Source organism: Artemia sp. Qi Xiang Cuo, chromosome 8, assembly GCF_049724085.1.
Source record: "Artemia sp. Qi Xiang Cuo chromosome 8, ASM4972408v1, whole genome shotgun sequence".
NCBI lineage: Eukaryota > Metazoa > Arthropoda > Branchiopoda > Anostraca > Artemiidae > Artemia > Artemia sp. Qi Xiang Cuo.
The window spans coordinates 20,628,575-20,651,510 of record NC_142801.1 but is presented as its reverse complement, the minus strand read 5'-3'; the positions used below and the strand labels follow the sequence as shown (position 1 = coordinate 20,651,510).

At 38.5% G+C, this 22,936-nt stretch overlaps 1 protein-coding gene across 1 annotated transcript in view; it reads left to right on the top strand.

Annotated features, from left to right (window-relative positions):
- LOC148949229 (uncharacterized) overlaps positions 1 to 20,963 on the top strand; it is a 128,867-nt gene extending 107,904 nt beyond the window's left edge. Inside the window, exons 9-10 of the mRNA XM_089092878.1 lie at positions 17,930 to 18,103; positions 20,771 to 20,963. Of these exons, the coding sequence (XP_088949004.1) occupies positions 17,930 to 18,103; positions 20,771 to 20,871 (275 nt within the window). The 3' untranslated portion in view covers positions 20,872 to 20,963. The remainder of the gene's footprint in view (positions 1 to 17,929; positions 18,104 to 20,770) is intronic.
- Positions 20,964 to 22,936: the final 1,973 nt, after the last annotated feature.

The window sequence follows — 22,936 nt, the reverse complement described above, 5'->3', positions numbered from 1 at the left end:
TCCTGTTCGAGGCAGATGTTATGATCCGGAAATAGTATTTGTTATTGTTATTCGAGCCAGATGTTATGAGTTCCCGGAAACAGTTAGATCCCCCTTCTCAGCCAATCAGCGACTCGGTTACATCCCCCTTCTCAACCAATCAGAGGGCTTGTTACATATGGTTTTCCCCGTTACATAGCAATTTGACCCAGATATTTCGTATATAACGGGCATGCAATGCGATTCAATTATCAGAAAGTATTTTGACACAATTGATATAACAATGGATAAATTTGATGAGCTTGAGGCCTTGGCAGCCGCAATTAGCAATGTAAGTACATTTTTATTTTCAAACAAATTTTCCTTGGACATCCTCCAATATGTTCAGCTAAAACGTAAATATATTCCTCTACCCCCCCCACCATTGTTGTACAATCCCAAATTCTCTTAAAAGGAAATACCTTGTCGATCCATTCCTACCCTCTATATTTCAACATACCTCCTCCCGCCCTCAACATTTTTCTTACAATCCCAAATTATTGAACAAATAAATACCATTTCGAGAATTTCACTCCCTCTATATTTCCAGCTAAATCCCCCCCCCCCACAAACCATACTCAATGCAAAACGTATATATATTCCTATACCCTCAAACCCCCCCCAACAAACCTAACCACCAAACAATCTTTATATTCAGCTAATATGTAAATATATTCCTTTACCCTCAAACCCCCCCCCCCACAAACCATACTCAATGCAAAACGTAAATATATTCCTCTACCCCCCCCCCACCATTGTTTTACAATCCCAAATTCTCGCAAAAAGAAATAGCATTTCAATAAATTCCTTCCCTCTATATTTCCAGCTAAATCCCCCTCCCTCCACCATTTTTTTAAAATACCAAATTCTAGCAAAAAGTTATAAATATCCTTCCAACGATTTTTCCAGCAACATCCCCCCTCCCCCCACCATTGTTTTACAATCAAAAATTCTCTCAAAAATAGATAATTATGCTTCCCTCTAAATTTAAAGCTCGATCCCCCCGCCCGCCCCCATTGTTTTACAATCCCAAATTCGCGCAAAAAGAAATAATTATCCTTCCCTCTATATTTCCAGCTAAATCCCCCCTCCCTCTACCAGTGTTTTACAATCCCAAATTCTCGCAAAAAGAAATAGCATTTCCATGGACATCCTTCCCTCTATATTTCCAGCTAAATCCCCCTCCCTCCACCATTGTTTTACAATCCCAAATTCTCGCAAAAAGAAATAATTATCCTTCCCTCTATATTTCCAGCTAAATCCCCCTCCCTCCACCATTGTTTTACAATCCCAAATTCTCGCAAAAAGAAATAATTATCCTTCCCTCTATATTTCCAGCTAAATCCCCCTCCCTCCACCATTGTTTTACAATCCCAAATTCTCGCAAAAGGAAATAGCATTTCTATCAATTCCTTCCCTCTATATTTCCAGCTAAATCCCACCGCCCTCTACCATTTTTTTAATATCCCATATTATAGCACAAAGAAATAGCATTTAAATAATTTCCGTCCTTCTATATTTCCAGCTAAAAGCGACCATTGACTTCCGTCAATTTTAAATGAAAATGCCGTTCTGTTTTGACATAAGACTCCAGTGCGTGGTTAAAATTAGCAGTCACCCTTTTTCCGGTTTACAAACGCGGTCAAGTCAAAGGGTTTCTCCATCAAAATTAAAACACTTTGAGGCAATAATTAGATTGTAGTTTCGTAACCTATATGGAAGGAGAGAAACAGATTAAGTTTAACAATATATTTAGAACATTATGTGAAAGGGGGCAATACATCGCTTCTAACAGCTTCGTTGTAAGTAAAAGTAAGGGGGATTCTGTGTGTAGACACATACGTCCATTGACAAGAAAACTAATGTGTAAATTTATAATTTTTTCAAGCCTTCAATAAAGTTTCTTTTATATTCCCGGGCGTGAATCCAGGATTTTTGTTGGGGGACTAGCACTTTTAATAGTGGCAAAATAGAAAAGATAATTGCTTCGCTTTCGCTTGAATAAAACACATGATTAACTTTATGAGAGGGATGGCTTAATTTTCTTAAATTTAGGGGGAGAGAATATGGGTTTTGTGCTTTCTTAGTGATAAACTAAACAAAATAATGTTTAATAACTTTCTTTCTTTAAAAAGGGGCAAATTATTTTGATTTGATTTTTCTTCTCTTCTTTAAGGCAAATTATGAAAAATTTGAGGACACTACTTTGATGGGACCTATGGCTGGCGCAAATAGCGAAGAATGCGTGCCCCCTCCTGCTAAGAAGACGAGGGCCAATAATGCGCCCCCTGCCATGCAATATGATCGCTGGCCAAAGCCCCCCAGCTCCACACTGCCTGTCCAAGTGCAGCCACCTACACAAGCCACTCTTAATCGAGCCTCAGTAATACAATACGCTCGTCGGCCGACACCCCCCAGCTCCACACTGCATGCCCAAGTGCAGCCGCCTGTACCAGCCCCTGTCCCGGCTGTACATGAAATTAATGTCACCAGTCCCTTCGCCCTCCAACATGCACTACCTGGACCTTCAAGAGCTGACCCAGCTGCACAAGAACATAGCGACGCCGATTCGTCCACCTTCATTCATGCGTTGCCTGGGCCTTCGGGGGCTGCCCCACCTACACAAGGTCAGGAAGTGACCCTCCAGCATGCACTATCTGGTCCTTCAGGCACCCAAGCCCAGCCGGGATATGCAAATGTAAGCATTTTTTCTTCAAACTATCTATTTATTCATTTTTCAGTCCTTTTCAATCCCAATATAAACTTATCTCAGCGGGAGATATCTAAATGTAATTTTTTGCAGAGAAACCACTCTTTTCTAATCTTTGATATTTTCTCTGTTGCTATCTCATCGCTGTTATCTCATAAACGAATATTTTTAGGTAATTTCAATTAATGCTCACCATTTGAAACTCAAAATCCCCTATTTTTCACAATTGATTATCACATAGTTTCAAGAGAAGGAACTGAGTGAGATTATTCACATTTATCTATTTGTCACATATGGATCCCCGTAATTTTGCGCAACGTTATTTTAAAATAACTTTCAATCTTACAAAGCCTTGCCAATATTTTAGTGATGGGGAAACATTGTTGAATAAGAATTAACGGTTCTCGAATTTAATTGTACTGTTTCCCAGAGAATACACTTGGAAACAGAGCAGACATGAGATTAAAAATAATCTAGAATCATTAGGAGTAATAGACAACCTGTATAGGAAGTAGGCGAAACGACTTATGCTGCCAAACAATCCGCTTTTTGGGAGCATTAGGTAAACAAATGGGAGTCACGGAGCCCGGAATGCGCCGATGGGTCCGGGGAGTGCTGTGGGGGCAAGGTTAGGGAAGTGCCGGGGGATGCGCCACGGGTCAGGGAAGTGTTGGGGGAAGTGCCACGGGGAAGCGCCACGGGCTCGAGAAGCATCGCGGGAAGCGATGCGGGCCCCGAGAAGCGCCATAGGGATGCGCCACGAGTCAGGGACGCGCCACAGGGATGCCCCCCCCCCAAAAAAAAAAAAAAAAAAAAAAAAAAAAAATCCTATGTCATATCTTAGATCATCGTTAAGCTATTTTTTTTGATTTATAGATTGCATTGGTCCCATACTCGCCGTCTAGTGAAGAAGAGGAGGAACCATCAGAGGACTTTCAGGACAATGAGACATGGAACGATAGCATTGAAGTACCTGACAATATTGATGAGTTCTTTGCTGATTTTTTAAATGTAGATAATAGCGCAGTTGAGCTGGTAGACTTGAGCCAAAATACCTTGCAAATTTTAGACGATTTTACCCGGGAATTAACTGGGAACCCTCCTCCTCCAGCCTCCGATACCATACCGACTCCACTTCGAACAACTGAAGTGGAGCAGAGTCCAGATATTGTTGAACAAGTAGGGGGAGGGGATACATCATTCCCAGACTTTCAGCTGTCCAATAGAATTTTAAATAATATAGTTGTTTTCACTGCAATGTTTGGTGACCCTTTTAATACACTTTTGTGTGGTAATTTTGTTTTTAACCCTATAGAAATTGTGCATGAATATGTAGATAAAATTCGTGCACTTCTGGAGAATCAAATTCAATTGTGGGGGGGTAGGGAGTCAATTAAGGTCTCTATCGTTTTAAAAGTGTTTTATTTGAATGAGGGAAAAAGCGAAGTTTACTATCATTTTATACATTCCGAGATGCGTTTGGTTTATTCGAATTTGGAAAATTTTGAGGGTGCTTTCATGGATTGGGTCGATCAAATTATAACGCATCTCGAGAACTATAACGAAAATGGTAGTGGCTCAGTAGTTCTTTTTGTTGAAAATTTAAGTGTAAACATTTGTAAATTTAAGAAAGATTTTATTTTAAGAGGGGGGGCAGGCGGGGCGGGGTCGGGGTCAGTAGTTTTAAATTATAATCCAGATCTAGGAGGTTGTCGTGGTGTCCAGCGGATTTGTTTTGAAACAGATCAAAAGTGTTTCCGATATGCTTTCCTCATATCAGCATTCGAGCCTCTAGCTCGGGACGCTACCAAGAAGAATTTAGACGATTGGGCTGTACATGGGAAGGAGGGGTCCGTTTTCCCAATTGTAGATTTTTCTTGCTTGGAGGGGAAATATCCAGTAACGCTTCGAGCTATTGACATTTTTGAAAGGGCTAATGCTCACTTAAACATTGGCGTTACTGTGGTCAAGTATGAAACATAATTTAAAGATGGGGCTCGTTCAAAAAAGAAGGGGGTGGTTTTTCCTGTAAGGGGTCCGTCAGTTGATTTGGTTAAACACTGGGTTTGGTTGCTATACACGCCACCTAGTCAACCGAACGCAATCGGGCATTTTAACCCAATCACTGACATTAGTCGAGGTCTGGGGGAGGGTAAAAAGGGACGAGGGGTACGTTTCTACTGTCCAACATGCCTCTCTAGATTTTGGACTGAACTAAAGCTCCTAAATCATATGAAGCATTGTAGACGGCATGGGTACCAGACAGTGGAAACGGTTTCAGGGGATAGGGCCATTCTACGATTCACAAATTTTCAAAATACTCGCCTCCAATGCAACAAAATATCTTTAGACTGCAAAGCTAAGCTGGTGGAGGTGAATGACCCACAATATCCAAACCGTATCAAAGAACACCAGGCCATTGCAGTCTCCTATGCCCATGCGCAAAGAGATAATTCTAACACCCCGTGGTTGTTTTAAGTAGTAGAAACATTAGATGAGAGAGATGAGATCATGGTCAAGGCATTGAATAAACTGATTGGCACGGCTAATGGTGCTATTTCTCGTTTGAGAAATAAGCATTATCCAATGGTGCTGTCTGCAGAGGATCGTCTCGCGATTAAAAATCAAAAAATATGTTGGGTATGTAAGGGGGGGTTTGTAGAGGAGGATAAGGGGACTAAAGGGAAAAGAGGGGGGAGGGGAAAAGTCAGAGACCACGACCAACTGTGGCAGGGAATATCCTCTGGGGGTAGTAATTTTAGGGGAGTAGCGCATCAATCGTGTAACTTAAACGTTAGCCAACAGTTTTTTAACCCAGTTTTTATTCATAGTTCTAAATATGACTTAAAATTTATTTTACCGGCACTGGCACGTAAGCACAGGGAGGGGGGGGGAGTAGATAGTCCATGGGCGAATAATGCATTTATCTACAACATCATTCCCAAATCGGCTGAGAAGTTATTACTTCTCGAATTGAAATGGCAGGTAGTGGATAATGAGCGTACGTTCTGGAATAAAATTAGGTTCTTAGATTCTTTTAGTTTTTTCCCCAAATCCTTAAGTCAACTAATTCAATTGCAGAAAAGCGACAAATTTGATAGCTTTCCCTTGCTTAAACAGCACTTTCCAGACAGTGAAATGTATGACTTATTAACCAGCAAAGGTGTATATGCATATGATTATTACTGTTCTGGCGCTCGCTTAAGCGAGGAGAAACTACCTCCAATTGAAGCTTTTCACAATTCACTGACCAACAGTGAATGCACAGTCGAGGAGTACGAGTTTGCCAAGAAGGTGTGGTCCAAGGGGGATTGTCAAAATGGGTGGGATTATTGTAGACTGTACTTGGCCAGTGACGTTCTAACTCTGTTGGATATAGTCTGTAAGAATACAGACCAGATCTATTCAGAGTTTGGACTAGATATAGGCTATTATTTTTCTACACCCCATTTAGTAATGGATTTAATTTTAAAAATTAGCAGGGAGGAAATAGGCCTAATCACGGATGTAGACCAACACCTTTTTGTAGAGCGTTCAATGAGGGGAGGGTATGTTTTTCACGGGGACCGCGTCTTATCAACCGATCCGAGTGGACAAAGCACCGGTGTAAAGTGAAATGCAGTTTTCTTGGACATGAATTCGTTGTACCCCTTGGCAATGTCCAACTACTCTTTGCCGTGTGGGAACTATCAATGGCTTGAGAATCCTTGTGAGTTCCCCGACATTACCACCGTCGAGGACAATGGGCCACAAGGATGGTTCTTTGAAGTTGACGGTCACATTCCACTGGCCCTTCCCGACTCAGTCAAAGATTTTGTTTTTCCCTGTATCAATCGACCAGTGACCAGGGACTCGTTGAGCCCCTACAATCGGTCATTGGTCGAGGATATGGGGATGCATTGGACTCCCTCTAAACAGAAACTGATTGCTGATTTGGACCCTAAAGAGAATATCGTTGTTCACCATGTGCCTTTGCACTGGATGGTGAACAATGGTTTCAAAATCACCAAAATACATAGGGTCCTTCAGTTCAATCAGAAACCTTATTTGAAAACGTTTATCGATACTTTTGTCGATAAACGTTCTAGGGCAAATTCAAAGGTGGAGAAGGAAATGTATAAGCTCATCCTAAATTCAGCGTTTGGCAAAATGTGTGAGAGCATACGCAACAGATCTCGCTGCGACGTCGTGACTGACCCTCTAGAGGGTGCACGAATTATTGCCGACTCCAATTTTACATTGTTCACGAGCATAGAGACCGGCATGGTTCTTCTACACAGGTGAAAGCGAAATGTCGTACTGAACAAGAATATTGCAGGAGGCAGTTCAGTACTAGAAATTTCCAAAAAGCTCATGTTGTCGTTCTTTTACAATGTGTGCAAGGTGCAATGGCCACGGGAGGGGGAGGTTCAAGTTTACTATGGTGATACAGATTCTCTGCTGTTAAAGGTAAATGGGACTGAATTGGATTTATTGGGTGATTTAGAAAAGGGGGTGCACATCAGCTCGCGGATGGATTTCACCAACTGGAACCGAGTTGGTGAAACGTCAAGCCCCCAACCAACTATTAAAATTAAAATCAGAGACGGGGAGTGATTTGATATCCAGGGGGGTGTTCCCGGGTCCCAAAGTTTATTGCGTTGAAACTCATAGTGGGGAAGAAAAGAAGGCGTGTAAAGGGGTGCCTACACATTTTGTAAAGAGCAATTTTAACATGAGCGTGTACAGAGACTGTGTAGAAAGTAGCCTAGTGCCGAGAGCACAAGTGCTTGCAATTCGCTCTCTACAGTATAGAAATTATACTGTGAGAGTGGAAAAGAATGCAATGTCATGTATATCCGACAAGGTCTATGTGCTCGAGAATGGTGTGAGTGTCCTACCCCACGGCCACTACCGTATTTCAGATCGAGTTGAATGCATTGACTATCGCAATCAACTTGGTCTGGATAAATTAACCTAATCTGACTAACCTCCACCCCAACCTGTTCATAAATTAACTAACCCAACCTCAACTAACCCGTAGCAGTGACGACAACTATTTTTCCATCGCGGCTCCAGGGGGGTGGGGGACCCTTCCCAAGGCCGGTTTCCGGGGGTGGGGGGGGGGGGGGGGGGGGGGGGCCCCCGCGGTCGGCCAGCCTTCGGCCCCGCGGTCCCCGGGGGGAGGGGGGGGGACCCACACCTTTGAATTCAATGTAACGTTCAACTGTGCTACTAGCGTTTCCCTGAGTGTGTGTATTTTCTGTTGTACAAAAAAGTGTTGTTGTATAGAAAAGTGTTGTACAAAAAGTGATGTAGATGGACAAAAGGTGTTGTACAGAAAAGTGCTGTAGATGGACAAAGGTGTTGTACAAAAAGTGTTTAAAGACAATAAGTGTTGTACAAAAAGTGTTATCATTGCAGTTCATGTCGAACAAGTTTTCATTTTGACCAATGAAATTTTGTTCTTGTTGAATAAGTGTTGTTATTTTTATCGTTGTTCATGTTGACTGCAAATATTTGTTTTCATGCAGTGTCGAAATAAATGACTCCATGAAATATTGTTTTTTGTTGTTCTTGAATAGATCCATGGGGAGAAAATTACTACTTATTCATTGAGCACATATGATTTACAGTTAGTTGTAGTCCGACTGTTGTCAGCAGCAGCATGTATCAATTTAAAACACCCTTCAGATCATTTCTGTGTGGGCCCTAAATGTCGGTGAAAACAACACACTTAACTAAAATAATTCAAAATTGCGATAAAATGTTTTTGGAAAAGCCGAAAAAAATCTATTATTGCTATAGTATTTGTCAGGAGTCATATGATAAAATAAAAGCTAGTGATTCATCTATACCAATACAATTCATGCGAGGACTTGATGTTTTCAATTGTATTGAACCGAACTCGTGGCTAATCATTGATGATTTGGCTGAATCCGTTGAACAGTTCTCACAGGAAATGCTACAACTGTTCACTGTTCGCTCCCATCATGAACACATTTCCATTACTCTGGTTCTACACAATCTCTTTCATCAGAGCAAATGTATGCGAACACTTGCATTGAATTGCACCATTTATATTATCTATCGAGTCGTGCGGTATTAGAGCTCGCTCAGAAATAAAAATAAGCCCAAAATACCCGGCGCACCTAAATTTCAGTTTTAACCGGAAAAAAACGAGCCAACCCAGCCCAAACGGTAAAATTTTCTGGATATTAATAAGAGCACGCCCCAGGATCTACGTGTAGTCACCGACATTTTTGACAATGAAATTACAGTATATCTTCCGGTGAACAGTAGAAAAGACTATTAGTTGCCATTATGACACTGAAGAAACTACAAGAACAACCGCATCTGTTTTCTGTTTTAAGCACTTCAAAACCATTGCTTAGGAAGGCCATACTCAAAAATGGGGTTGACAATGATTTCATTAATCTAATATCTGAACTTCGTTTAAATTTAACTGAGAGAATAATTAAATTGCCAGTAGGTGTTAGAAAAAATACAACGCACCATCGTACCGTAGCCCATACCTGTTCTTTTAAAAACAAGGGAAAAAAATTTAAAAGAAATCGGCTCCCTCTAGCAGGTATTAGCCTATTCACACTTTTACTGCAGATAATCGCAGGACTTGTGAACAGTTTTCTCTAGAGAATGGAATAGCCATATATATTAACACCATTTGAACTTGTCCTCTTGCCCGTCGAACATTTTGAAGACAATCTAAGCAAATTCATTAACGATGAGAATATTGCCGATGACAAAAAACTGCTTTTACTTCAAGATGCATTGCGACGTATGGACAAACATAAACCATATCGTGAGAGGCCCGTCGCCTCTAAACAGGAAACATCTCAAGATTCTGCACAACCAATGGAGAAGGACTTGAAGTCAATTGTATTGAAAATTGGAAACCTATTGCCATTGACCTATCGAGAACAGAGTAAAAGAGTATTATCTTATCTCATGTTGGAAACTGGTGAACATCAGGTTCGAGTCGAGAGCACAGGAAAACAAATTATAATTCAGGGAAAAAGTTATAATCTAGTTGATTTAATTTGTGATATGGTGACGAATCGTAAAGGACTTTTATCCTTTGACGATAATCTATACACCTTTCTGTGTGCAATAAACTTTCCCAAAAGTCTTATTGGCAATAAGCAAATTCTAAAGAAACTAAATGAACATCCAACAACACCATTTAAAAAAGAAGAAGAAGAAGACGACTCTATCAGCAGCACCAATAATTTTACAACACCTGTGGTTGATATTCAAAAGTGAAGACAAATTGATTCACTCGCCAGTGTGCAAAAGGGGAGTGGACATTACACTACATGTCTACACTCGAAATGGTTTAAGTTTTGAAAGGTGTCTATGAAAATATTGGCGAGGTGGGGAGTTTAAGTACTCCCAAAACGCTTTCCAAAGCTGTCTCCGGCACCACCACATTGAAAAATGCAAAAGAGTATCTAGAGAATGAATCGAGTTACACACTACATCGGAATCACAGGCTTTACAGCAAACAATATCAACAAACCAAAGGCTTTTTCCCTTTGCATATAATGCAAATGGATCTTTTAACTTTAGACGCACTTCAACAACGTCACAATACGCCCTACAAATATATTCTAGTGGCAATCAGTATCTTTAGTCGCTATGCCTATGCCATTCCACTACGATCAAAGAGAGGTGTTGAAGTTGCTCGGGCCATTGAAAGTATTCTAAAACAGGATTCATATAGAAAAATTCAATCGGATAGTGGCAGTGAATTTGTTAATCCCCACGTGCAAAAGGTTCTTTTGAAATATAATACAATACTTTATCATAGTCACAGCCCGATAAAGGCTGCATTGGCTGAACGATTAATAAGAACGATTTGTATATTAATTTAAAGATATTGCACATTTAAAAATACACCTGATTTTATTCATGATTTAGATAAAATCATGTTGATATATAATTAACGACCCCATCGATCTCTGTCCAACTAACGCCCTCATGGTATTCACTATAGTGAAAATACATATGATGCCTTTCTAAAGAAATATTCCAAGGCTGACACAGGAAAAAAGAAGAAGAAATTCAATGTTGGTGATACTGTTCGAATTAATAGAACCACCAATATTTTTGAAAAGGGGAATTATTTATGGAGCACCGAACTTTTTAAAGTGTCCAAAATCCTGGACACCGAGCCCATAACTTATCGACTGCGAGACACCAAAGATGATGAGATTCTCGGCGGTTTTTATGAATATGAACTGCAAAAAGTTAGAAACACTAGTGAAATTTATCAAATTGAAAAGATATTAAAGAGTCGTACACGCCATGGTATGAAACAGTTGCTTGTTCGCTGGCTTGGATACAACTCAGATTTTGATTCTTGGGTCAGTGCTGAAGATATTAACAATGCCCAATGATTTCTATGTGACTTTCATGCCCAATGTTTCTGATCCTATCTACAATGATCTGAATAGAACAAGTGATTTTTGGACGAAACTCTCCCCCACCATCAAATTTGACGGAAAGTATGAAGTGGCTCTTGTCGACTGTATTCTCAAAAATACCTATGACATCCTGAGAAAAGATCGTAAATGTGAAATAGAAATTAGACCCTATGATTGGCCGCCACCACCAGGTGATCAAGAACAAATTCAAAAAATCAATTGGATGGATTATCCATATATTGGATTACCCTATGAGGAACTCACCTGTATGAACGATTTATGTCGTACCATTAATAAAAGAAGGTCCGCTCATAAATGAGGAGCTTTTCATTTCAACTATTCAAAGGAGGATGGTAAGATCTATAGTAGTTCACCTATTGACAGTGAAAAGGTTATACTCAATTATAACCTAAAGGATGTTCTTGGCTTTAAGCTCAATATAATCAATGGTAAAAGGGCCGGAAACACAAATTTCATTTTTGCTGACTACCCGCCTGCCTTCTCCACAGACACTTGTATATTTCTCTACGCCTCATTTGTGGAAACATCTCGGGTTGGTAATTCAAATGTCCCCCTCCTACGAGTTCTTGAGCGAAAAACCAATCGAGAGCATATTCATCACTACAATATAAAGCATCTTCAGTATATCCCCGTAAACACTTCCTATTTGGAACTCTGTCAGTTAACACTAAGAACTTAATTGGGTGATCCAATAGCAATTTCAAAATGGTTAGATGTGATTACATGCCATTTTCGAACCATCGTTCAAATACAAGATGTCTAATAAAAAAGTGGTATTCACTTGTCCTGATATTGACTGCTATGTTAATAGTCTTGGCCCAAGACAACAGGGCAATGGAATGGACTACTACAAACGTCGCTCGTTAATGTCTGGCTACGGTCTTGGCAGTTGGTTTGCTAAGCTGTTTCGCTCTTCACTACCACTGGCTAGAAAATATCTTGTACCGGCTGCGACAGATTTTGAATCCTCTACACTATACGATTGGGGCTCTGGCAAGGATTTTTAAAAAAGTGCTTCGGAAAATCTTAGGTCCAGTGCGCGAACCCTTGGCGAGAAATTAAAATAGAACGGTAAAGGTTTAAAAAGGTCAAGAAACAATGCATCCCTCATCAGTTTCCACTCAGGTCGGAAACGTAAGACATCCCTTTTGTCAAAGAAAAGAAGGAAAAAGCCGACACGTACTGTAAACAGAAGTCCCATGAAGAAAATTGTCTAATTAAAACTAGATTTCTTTTCCTAAGATGTCCTACATGCCGCATAAGGATTCTTAACCTTCAATCACCGCCTCATTGAAACTATTCAATGCTGAAAATGTCGATGTGAGTGTCAAACATGGATACTATGAACAATTTTATCCACAACAACCCCTCTCCGATAATATCCACTTTCAAATTTATTCCAATGAAGACTACTTTATGGACATGTCTTCAACATTTATAGATTTGCAAATGAAAGTCCGGAGATCCGATAATTCAATGCCAATTCGGGCTGATGGAATATCCTATGAAAATTGTATACTACATAATTTATTTCGTCAAATTAGTGTCTACAACAATGGCACGCTGGTAAGCACAAGCAACACTCTCTCAAAATATACAAGCTATATGCAATTCATGTTGATGACACCCAAATCATACAAGGAATTGAGAGTCGCCTCCAATGGATATGAACATATTACTAATACTTATAGTAAAGATGCACTTAAAAATGCTACAACTAGTGAATTACATCTAGTCGGAAAAATATATCATGAAATATTTAATATACCCCAATGGCTGCCACCCAATGTTAAAGTGGATATAAAACTAACGCTAGCACCCTCCAATTTCATATTGAGAAAAGAACTTGCTGGTAATCCCGATGTAAGTCTCTCCCTCACCTCGGCAATACTACATGTACGCAAACAACAGGTCATGAGTTCTGTTGCTTTGGCAGTGGAAAAACTGAGAGCCAATGGCAACAATATTAAACTACTTGTTCCTCCTACAATCACCACTCAGCGTCATATTGCACTGGGCTCACGCACCTTCAACGATTCATCCTTTATCAATGGCGAAATCCCCTCGAAATTGGCGTTGGCCTTTGTAAAAAGCGCCAGTGCATTAGGATCATGGACTGAATGCCCACATAAATTCGAGATGTTTGGACTTTCATCTCTTGTGTGCAAAGAAACGGCATCCCACTCTACAATCTATCTTTTGATAGATCCTATAGAACATTGTATGTGTTGACCATGCAAACCCTAGATCATGATTCGCAACTATTTGAAAATGGTATAACCGAAGATATGTTTGCTAAAACACATGGTATCATTGTACTGTATTTGTCGGGTACACAGGATATGAGTATAGTACGTACAGGGACTGTGTGTTTGAAGGTTATACGTGCCAATACATTGGCAGAGAGCATAGCACTAATCTCTCAAAATCAATTTGAAACCTCTTAGAAAATCACTCCCAAAGGTAGTATTTCGCTAGACTTAGTGCACTGAACACTGATCACATAATCAGTGTATTTAATCTGGATCTATACATGTCCCAGTACAAATTCTATTGTCTGCCCTTAGACTTTCTTGGAAAAATTCAAAGTGTCAACAATACCTTAATTATTGTTAATAGCAGTCCGTCGACTGTGCTGACGGGTCATTGGCTTTGCATCTATCAAACAATGAAAACGACTGAATTTTTTGATCCTCTTGGCCTACCCTATACATTCTACACACCCCACATCAGCAACTATATTGAGAGCAGTGGGAAAACTATTATTCAAAATCGAAAGAGGGTACAGGATCTAACGACTAAAAGCTGCGGCTTCCATGCACTACTATATTTTGTGTTCCGATGTCGTGGCTATACTTACAAGTAGTTTCTCAACAATTATATTGACAATCCTCGTCTGAACGACTTTCTAGTGGAAAATATCCTCTCAGACCTATATAGTATTGATTTCAGTGCCCTAAGAGTAAAGTGCTTAAAAAATGTTTGTGAATTTGTTTATTAATAAAATGTATATATATACAACAATGTCTTTCAATCTTCACTTTAGATTTCTTCATCTTCGATGTATAGGCAACTGTCGTGAACCACTAATGCTGGTAAATCATTTGGATTCACTGTATATTGATCTTGATTGACTGCAAAGTCAGGGTCACATTTTCTACAGTATAATGTAACTTCACTCTTGTCATATCTCTTTGTATAGTCAATGATACTATTTGCATTCATATTATAAAATTCAAGAGTTTCAATCTGTCTATTTGAAACAATTTCACAAAGAGTATTTTCAAGTGGTGAATCAACGTCCATCACTGCCAAATAAAAATCACTTTGCTTATAGTCATAGTAGGCGGTGTCGGCACAGAGATGACGTAGAAACAAGATTGTCTTGTTACCCCAACAGTTGAATCGTAGACCAGATTACTCTTCCCAGAATAATTTAAATCCACGACGATACCAATCTCGTAGAAATAAACTAAACTCACGTTTAGGATTCTTTCCAATCATAGCGGGGTAAGTATTCTCCCACTGATCACATTTATCATAGTGACAATTGGAGCACAGGTGCCCTCTAGGATGTGAGTCACACACCTCCTCAAGACATGAATTACATCCTTTAATTTGTACTGCATAGCCTCTATGTAATTTACAAGGATTACATAATTTACACTTTTCACTATAGTCATAAATAATTGTACAATTCTCACATTGATTCCAACTGCCAAGAGTGTACATGCACAATGGACATATATAGAACATTTTTCGGTTTCCTATGTCAACTCACTCACAGCTAAAACGAAACTGATCCTCTTCGTTCGATAAATTCAACGAGAGGGACATGTGGGAAAGAGGAGTAACTCTGTGACGTTGCCTTTTTCGAATGATGGGGGAGCCATCTACATTGAATCCATTGGCAATGTTTTCAAAAGTATATCCACAATATGATTCTGCCTTGTTCCAATTAATATATCAATAAATTGGCTATAAGCATTTGAATCACATTTTAAAAGTTTCATACAATAGTCCAATGGGGGAGAATCACTCCTCATTATATTGTCAAGTGTTCCATGACAGGATAATATCCTACGTTGAAGAGATAACTCGAGAAAAACATCGTCCAAAATCAAATGTTTTTCCATGAAAACTGATCTAATTCTCTTTTTCTCGAATTTATTCATTTTTCAATCCTTTCACTCCAACTGCTGACTCTAGACTGATCCTGATTCGTTAGCTCTAACCACTTTCCCCTCGATTACGCAATCAAGTTCTCGGAAATTCACTTCCCCTTCGATTACGCAATCAATTTCTCGGAAATTCACTTCCCCCTCAATTACGCAATCAATTTCTCGGAAATTCACTTCCCCCTCGAGTCCTAGATCAATAACATTGCTCCCGTTAGAATTCAATGCGCATGTGCAACCTTCGCCCCGGAGCTATTACACATAGAAACATCAAATAAATCGACCTTGGAAAAAGAGGTCATTGACCCCATTAACCACGTGTTCTCTCTAATGACTCTGTTCAAAACAACAACAACATTGACATTGGCATTTTGCCTCGGAAACAACAACAACATTGACATTCGTTGAAAGCGTGCCAAAAACACACCTGGAGAAAGAGGTCATTGACCGATTACGCAATCATTCTCACTAATGACTCTATGCCCATATTTGGTGTACTGACAGTATTCTATGCCCATATATGGTGTTCGTACGGGAGTTATAGGGTCATCTCTACTTGTATTGTAATTGCTTGTTGGTTTTAACTACATAATCGTTTAATAAATATCGCTAATTAAACAAGAGTTGATCGCTAGAATAAATAGATCGTTTAATTTACACGGCAACACTGTCTTACAAGGTGCACTACCATCATCATGAATAGCTTCAAGGCATGCCTAATACCCAAACCCTTTTTCTAACATCGATATCAGGATAGGCGAGTTGGATATATGTATTATATACCTTTATAGCAGTCTTTTCATTACAGAACATGCTCCGGTAACTTTTTATTTATCTATAACCAAGGCTGGATTGACCAATCCCCCCCCCTGGAAATTTTGTCTGAATATCTAAAACGTAACAAATCATCATATAAAGACATTTTTCATGTTTTTTTATTGCACCCCCCCCCCTCGAACAAAAATCCTGGATGCCCTTTTGTCTATGTCTAATATAATTTGGGAAATAAACAATTGAATCTGTTTAAATTTACTTGCGCTCTGAATAAATGCGTAGAAGCTAGATGGTTCTAAAAGGAAAACATAATTAAAAGTGGATATCCATTATTTGTGTATTTTAAAATGTGTTTAACACGTTTAGAGTTTTTTCATTGTCCTTTAGTGGTTGAGTGGTGCATTGGTTGATCCTTACCTGTAGATTCGCACAGAGAAGGAAATAGGCCGATTCAAATTTCTAATGATTTCAATTACTACGAGGTGTATAAGAGGTGCGAAGTATAAGAGGTGCGAGGTATAAGAGGTGCTGGTGTCCCCCATGGGACGAGATGGGCTAAGGCATTTATGGTTTCTTTAATTCAAGCGTAGATGAGATGCATTACCTAAAGTTTGCTCTTGGTTGCCACTCTACTGACGACGCAAGGGCTGTTGTAGTTGAGAATCGTTGGTGACCAGTGAAAGATTTGAGATTGTGTTCTCAAAACCTCTTCAGGTGGCGGGGGGGGGTAGTGTTGTCAAGCTACGGGAAATCGCTGACTCAATAATTTTAACAGCAATTCTAGTACAAGATGTTTGGTGAAAACGATATTCCCACAATTCCTTCCGAAAAATTTAAATTATACGATCAATATTCAGTTTTACAATGTGATAGCCAATATAGAAAAAGCATTATTTTACAGCTTTAGCTAAAATTTCATAATAATTCATCCTGTCCCTCTAGGATTAGTCTAATTGACCCTTACTCCTGGAAAAATTTGGAACTCCCCATGAAACACACTTCTGATTTTTACACGTCCTCGCCCCCCTTCAAGGTTCAGACCTTGGTTTGCTTTCAGCGTTATTATAAGAGCAGTATTAAAACAAAAACTGACTAGGCTAATATTTAGATAAGAACTTCTTGTGATTACTGTCAAGACAGAAAGGTATAATTATTGAATAAGATGCTAAGATGAGCATGGTCAAAAAATCAAAAAAGCAAGAAAGAACAAGATAAAAGCTTTTATGACTTTAAAACAGTTTTGTGATGATGCGCAGGAACTTTAGTTCCTCTGAAAGAAAGAATATAAACATTAAAAAAAAAAAAATTCACCTTTACCTCCAAATCCACTAAAACTCATAAAGTAAAGAGTAAAAATGACGAGAGAGCAAGTCAAGCTTTGGGTGTTTAATGTATACATGTAAACATATATAAAGAAAAAAAATAGACGGGGGGGGGGGGTATATTAGTAGCCCTAAAGGGAGTAATTGGAAAATAAACATGAATAATAAAGAGATAAACTAAAAGAGCTTCGAGCAAAGGAATGTGGCTATAACCTCGTAACGTGTGCTTTTGCATCAAAGCACACGTGTGCTTTGATGCTGGCTTTTAGCCAGCATCAAAGCATTGATGCTGGCCAGCACACGTAACGTGTGCTGGCTTTTTGTTAGTCGAAACATATTTTGTATAGTTTTTTTTTTCAAGGAAAGTAAGGAAGAGAAGGGTAGATGCACTGAAAACAAAAAAAAAGTAAGAACAAAAACAAAGAAGAAAGACAGAAAATATTTGAATAAAATAAAACTTGTATTTTTCTTATTATATAGCTGCTGAAAAGACTCCAGATGCCTTGGATATACATAGTATTTACTCCAAAATCGATCCTTCTGAAACTGTCAAACATCGAAAGTTGATCCCCTGGTTACCGATTGATGTCGAAACAGTTACTTTTTCTCAAAAAGTGTTTGGAAGAATACCTGGAACGTTCGAGCCAGAAAGAGGTACAAAGTTTTTAAAATCAAGAAATCTTAGTTTTGTTTCTCTGTAACGCTAGATTCAAGCATATGGTTACACAGGAACTACTTGCTTATCATGTCAAATCAGTTGCTAAATTATGCAATTCTAGTTACTTTTGACTGCAAGTTGTGGTGTTACAACAAAAACTTTGATCTGGCAACTAGGCAATTTTTTCCACCCAGCAACGAGAGGCATGTTAATTAGTGTTTTTAAATTTCATCCAAAGCAACAGTAATAGCCAGAGAAGAGACATCCTGTGTGAGCATAACGGTAATTAAAGTTGGCCGTTGGTTTTTTGATGACTGTACTTGTTGGAGCAATTTGTGTGTGCACGTGTGAGTAAATATACAGTAAGCAAGCCAAAATTGCGTTAACAAGTCCAGTTCTTCTAGTATTTTTTTTGTATGTTTTTATTGAGCAGTTTTTTTTTTGTGTGTGTGTGTGTATGTGTATGTGTAAGAGATAAGTAAAAATTAATTTGTCTGATGCTATTAACTAACACTCTGGAAACCAGAAATTGACAACACTGATCCTCTAGAATACTTTTTTTAAAGCAATAGTTTCAACCGTGGAAGAAACACTACTGTGTGATTATACCGGCAATTATTGATTTAATTTTCGAATATGGCCTCTTGTACCAATTTCCGTTTGTGTGTGAATTTAGAGTAAAGTCAACAAAAATGGCATGAATACTACTACTTCTACTAACAACTCACCGCAGCACCAAGCTTCCTGAGGCCAACACAGCTACGCACGTTCCTCCTTCATTCCAATTTATTCAAAGTCTCCCTCTTTACACCCTCCGAGGAAGTTCCCATTTCCCTTAAATCGTTCTTTATGAAATCCTCCCAACCCGACCACGGACGACCTGCTTTCCGTCTAGCCCTAGACGGTTGTCCGAAAAGGACAATCGTTGTTAATCTGGCATTCTTCATCCGCAGAACGTGCCCTAGCCATCGCAGCCTTTCTCTCATTAAGTCCTAGAAAGTGGATTGAGCCGCACTTTTCGTACAACCTACTGTTTGAAATACGGTCAGTCGGCCGGGTACCCAAAACAATCCTTAGGCAATTTCTTTGGAAAATATCTAGTAAATTGTCATTCGTTTTTTGCAACGCCCACGCTTCAAAGCCAAATTCGACTACAGTCACCATTATAGTTACAATATTCTAACCTCGGGTCGCAGAATTATCTTCCTTCCCTTACTAAATTTTCCATCTGTGAAAAACACCCTGGGCCTTGGCTATTCTCTTGTATCATCTTCAGTGCATCCAACATCTTTACTAATAATAAGTCTAGGTAAGTGAAGCCGTCGACTTTGTTGATCTTCTCGTTATCCAGCATTATCTAGAATCTAGAATTATTATCTAGTGAATCTAGAGTAAAGTAAACCAAAATGGCATGAATAGATCTAGTTTTTCTGGTATTTATTGCAGTATTTTTCGGGCAGTTTTTGTAAGAGATGAGTTAAAAATAACTGGTCTGAAATTGTTACGTCACACTTGAAAGAATTAATTAACAGCACTGATTATGGCTCCTAGCAATGACAACTGACAACACTGCACTTCACTAAAACACTTGCCTGGCTCCAGAGCTATCTAGTTATTTACCTTTCAACACATTTTTGAAACTCCAATTTGAATTTCAGAATTGCCTTTAAAAAAATCGAGAAAAGATAAAGTCGAGAATATATCCTAACAATTCAAATGATCTTTTAGATTTTTGACAGATTTTCGAAGGCATAATTTCAAAACTTTTGCCAGAACGAAGCGATATTGAATACAGGAAGATTTTGAATACATCGTTTAATGCCTTTTTTATGTTCTTTCCAAATTCAATATTTGCTTCTGGGGCAAATTCCATTTTGAGCATTTAAAGGGGCTAAAAGAGCTCAAAACAGCCCATTGTAATAAAAAGGAAAAACACGCATAACATTAGATGTCGTTGGGTTTTTTTTCCAGATATTAACGGCAATTTCCACTCTTTTTAAGTTACCCAGTCTTGAGTGTATTCAGCAATACTGACAGGACAAATTCTTCAATTTAAGAATATCTTCTATTCTTACTCTGACAACAGAAAAAAGAGAGTTTACTCGAAAAAAATCACATGATTCAGTCACATTTCAATGTTTTTACTTGTTTAAAATTTTCCACAGGAGAACTAGCCAGATAGAATTTAACTTTTAACCCCTGTGACTGGCTTAAAATTTCCACGGGAACCAATCAGGCTTTAAAAAGGCGGGGCTATCGGCTTCTCGTTCTGGCATGCGCTACAGGAACAATTTAATTGGCTTCCAAAAATTCATCGCAGACATACACAAACGACATTTGGGTACAATTCTTAATCTATCATTCCTCGTTACTTCAAGTCCAATTCTGCCCAGCATGTAGTCATGGGACAATCTACATGTGTAATGTCAAACCTACATGGAGAACAACTACTGAATAAAAATGAATTTGTTAACAATTATTGTTTTTACGAACGATTCTATGAAATTTTACACGCAGTTTTCAGACAAATATATCACTTTTAATTGTGTATTATTCATTGTTGCTTCCTTATTTTTGACGGAGTTCATTGAGCATGGATTATGCGGCTTTGATTTCTACTATGAATCGAGGATGACTGGAATCAAATCTATTTTGTTTTTTAGGACCCTGGAAACAGTGTAAATTTGGGGCATTGCCTAGAACCAAACGTCGAAAAAAGAAAAAACCTAGGGACAAAAAGGAAGCGAAACAAGAATACCACTGACCTGACATGATGACCTCTTATTTTGTGTTTTGCCCTCACTTGTCTTTTGTAAATTGTTTTACTTTTTTTGGAAAATAAAAGAAGCATGATAATTGGCAAAATATTTTACAAAAGGTGTAGATCACAGCATAAGTATGTATGAACACCGAAAAATCACATACTCTCCGTTAAAGATTTTTGATGCACATCAATCTGGACGTCTCTTCATGACTCCGGCTTTGCGCAATGATAAATGTTTAGGGCATTACGACGAGCTTATGGGAAACCTGTTTTCCCATATTTCATATATACTTATACTGTGTGGAAAACCAAGTAACAACTGTAATTATTCGTCTGACGTATTGGGAACTTCCCAGTCAGCGCGCTATGATGTGTGTCATTTTTGAACAAGCTTTTTGCTACTGTTCGTATATATAATTATGTCGTGGTCTTGAGCATTGATTCTGTGTCACATGGGAAATTTTATGAAGTCTTTTATTTTTGGATTCATAAATATTCGGTTTTACGTTTTTTTTTGCGCACTAGTTCAAGGCAAAACGTTTTAAAATAGGTAAATAATTGCACAGAAATAAGTTGTACCCCTTGTTCAAGCAGTTGCATCCTGAAACAAAACGGAACACAAATAACACGGCAAAATTAGAAAACTGGTCCATGGTAGGGCACGGTGACCAGACGGGGCACGGTGCTAAAATACTAACAGCAAAAGTGGATCTAGAGCTTAGCAGAAATAATTTTTTCTTTTTTTATTAACTCTAGAGGAATTTCAGGCTTTTCGGCTTTAGGTGGCACGGTATCTCATCATAAGTAAAATTAGTTCAGTATGAATTGAAAAATATACTTGAAAAAAAATATGAAAAAAAAATTAAAAAAAAAATATGAATTGAAAAATATGCACAATTGTTTTACAGTATAAAATGGCCTGAAACCATACTTGACTTTGGTATGTTTTCTTCTGTTCCTTAAAAACAGCACTAGAAAACTCAAAATTCCCGTTGAAATAAGACATCAACGAATATTTAAGGACCATCGCCCTTACAAAAATCAAGACACTCAAACACGCAGTCAGGGACTTGTTCAAAAATTCGGACCAAAAATTGGACAATTATCCTTAAATGAGGTAATTAATTGTCTTTCAGTTTTTGGCCCCCCCATCCCCCCAGAAAAAATTTTGGTCTAAATGACTTGAACCTCAGAAAGTTTTGATCTGAAAAAGGGCTGATGATATATTTTTAAATTTAATTTTTATTTTCCTATTTATTTTTTTAATTTTATTTATGATTATTTTTAAATAGTTTTTTTTTCAATATTCCATTTTTATTGTTCTTGGCGCTTTAAGACTTTTAAAATGATAATTAGTCGGAGGAACAAAAATTCCTTATTACCCAAGAATTTGGGGTGAAGCGACAACAGATAGCTGATTTTGAGGCGAAGTAATAATAAATAGCTGATTTCGGCGCGAAGCAGTAACAAATAGCTGATAATCATCAATGACAGTCTGCAGAAGCTTTACAAAGGTAAAGCTAAACTTACAAACGTAAATTTAGCTAATTTTACGAAAATCGTCAGGCACACATAGCCGAAATAAGTATCTCATATTTTGTCTTCAATTTGGATCTGAGTCATTCCAGTTTGAACCCGATCTGGCTAAGTGGTTGGCGCGCTGGTTTGAGAATTCTTTGTCCAAGGGGCACGGATTGGATCCCTGTCCTAGCCAGTTATTTGATTTGGGACGGGAGTCGGTGGCATGAGTAGAGTAGTACCTTATACTTTGCTTCCTTTATGTTCCATCCTGTTTTATTTGCGGCCTTTACGTTCCTTCCGGTTTTTCTGGTAGTCCTATTCTACAGGTCATTACACCTTTGCCAAGAGGAACGAGTATAACTTGATTGATGATAAGGATTTGGATAAAAGGAATAGTTTTCTTTACAATTCATATTAGTAAGAGAATTGAATTCAAAGAGAATAGTTTTTATTTGCGAGGATATTAGTGGAGGAAAAAAAATTAGTGGTGCATTTACACTATTGGAGATTAATAATGGAGCCGACAACAGCAGCAGCAACGATA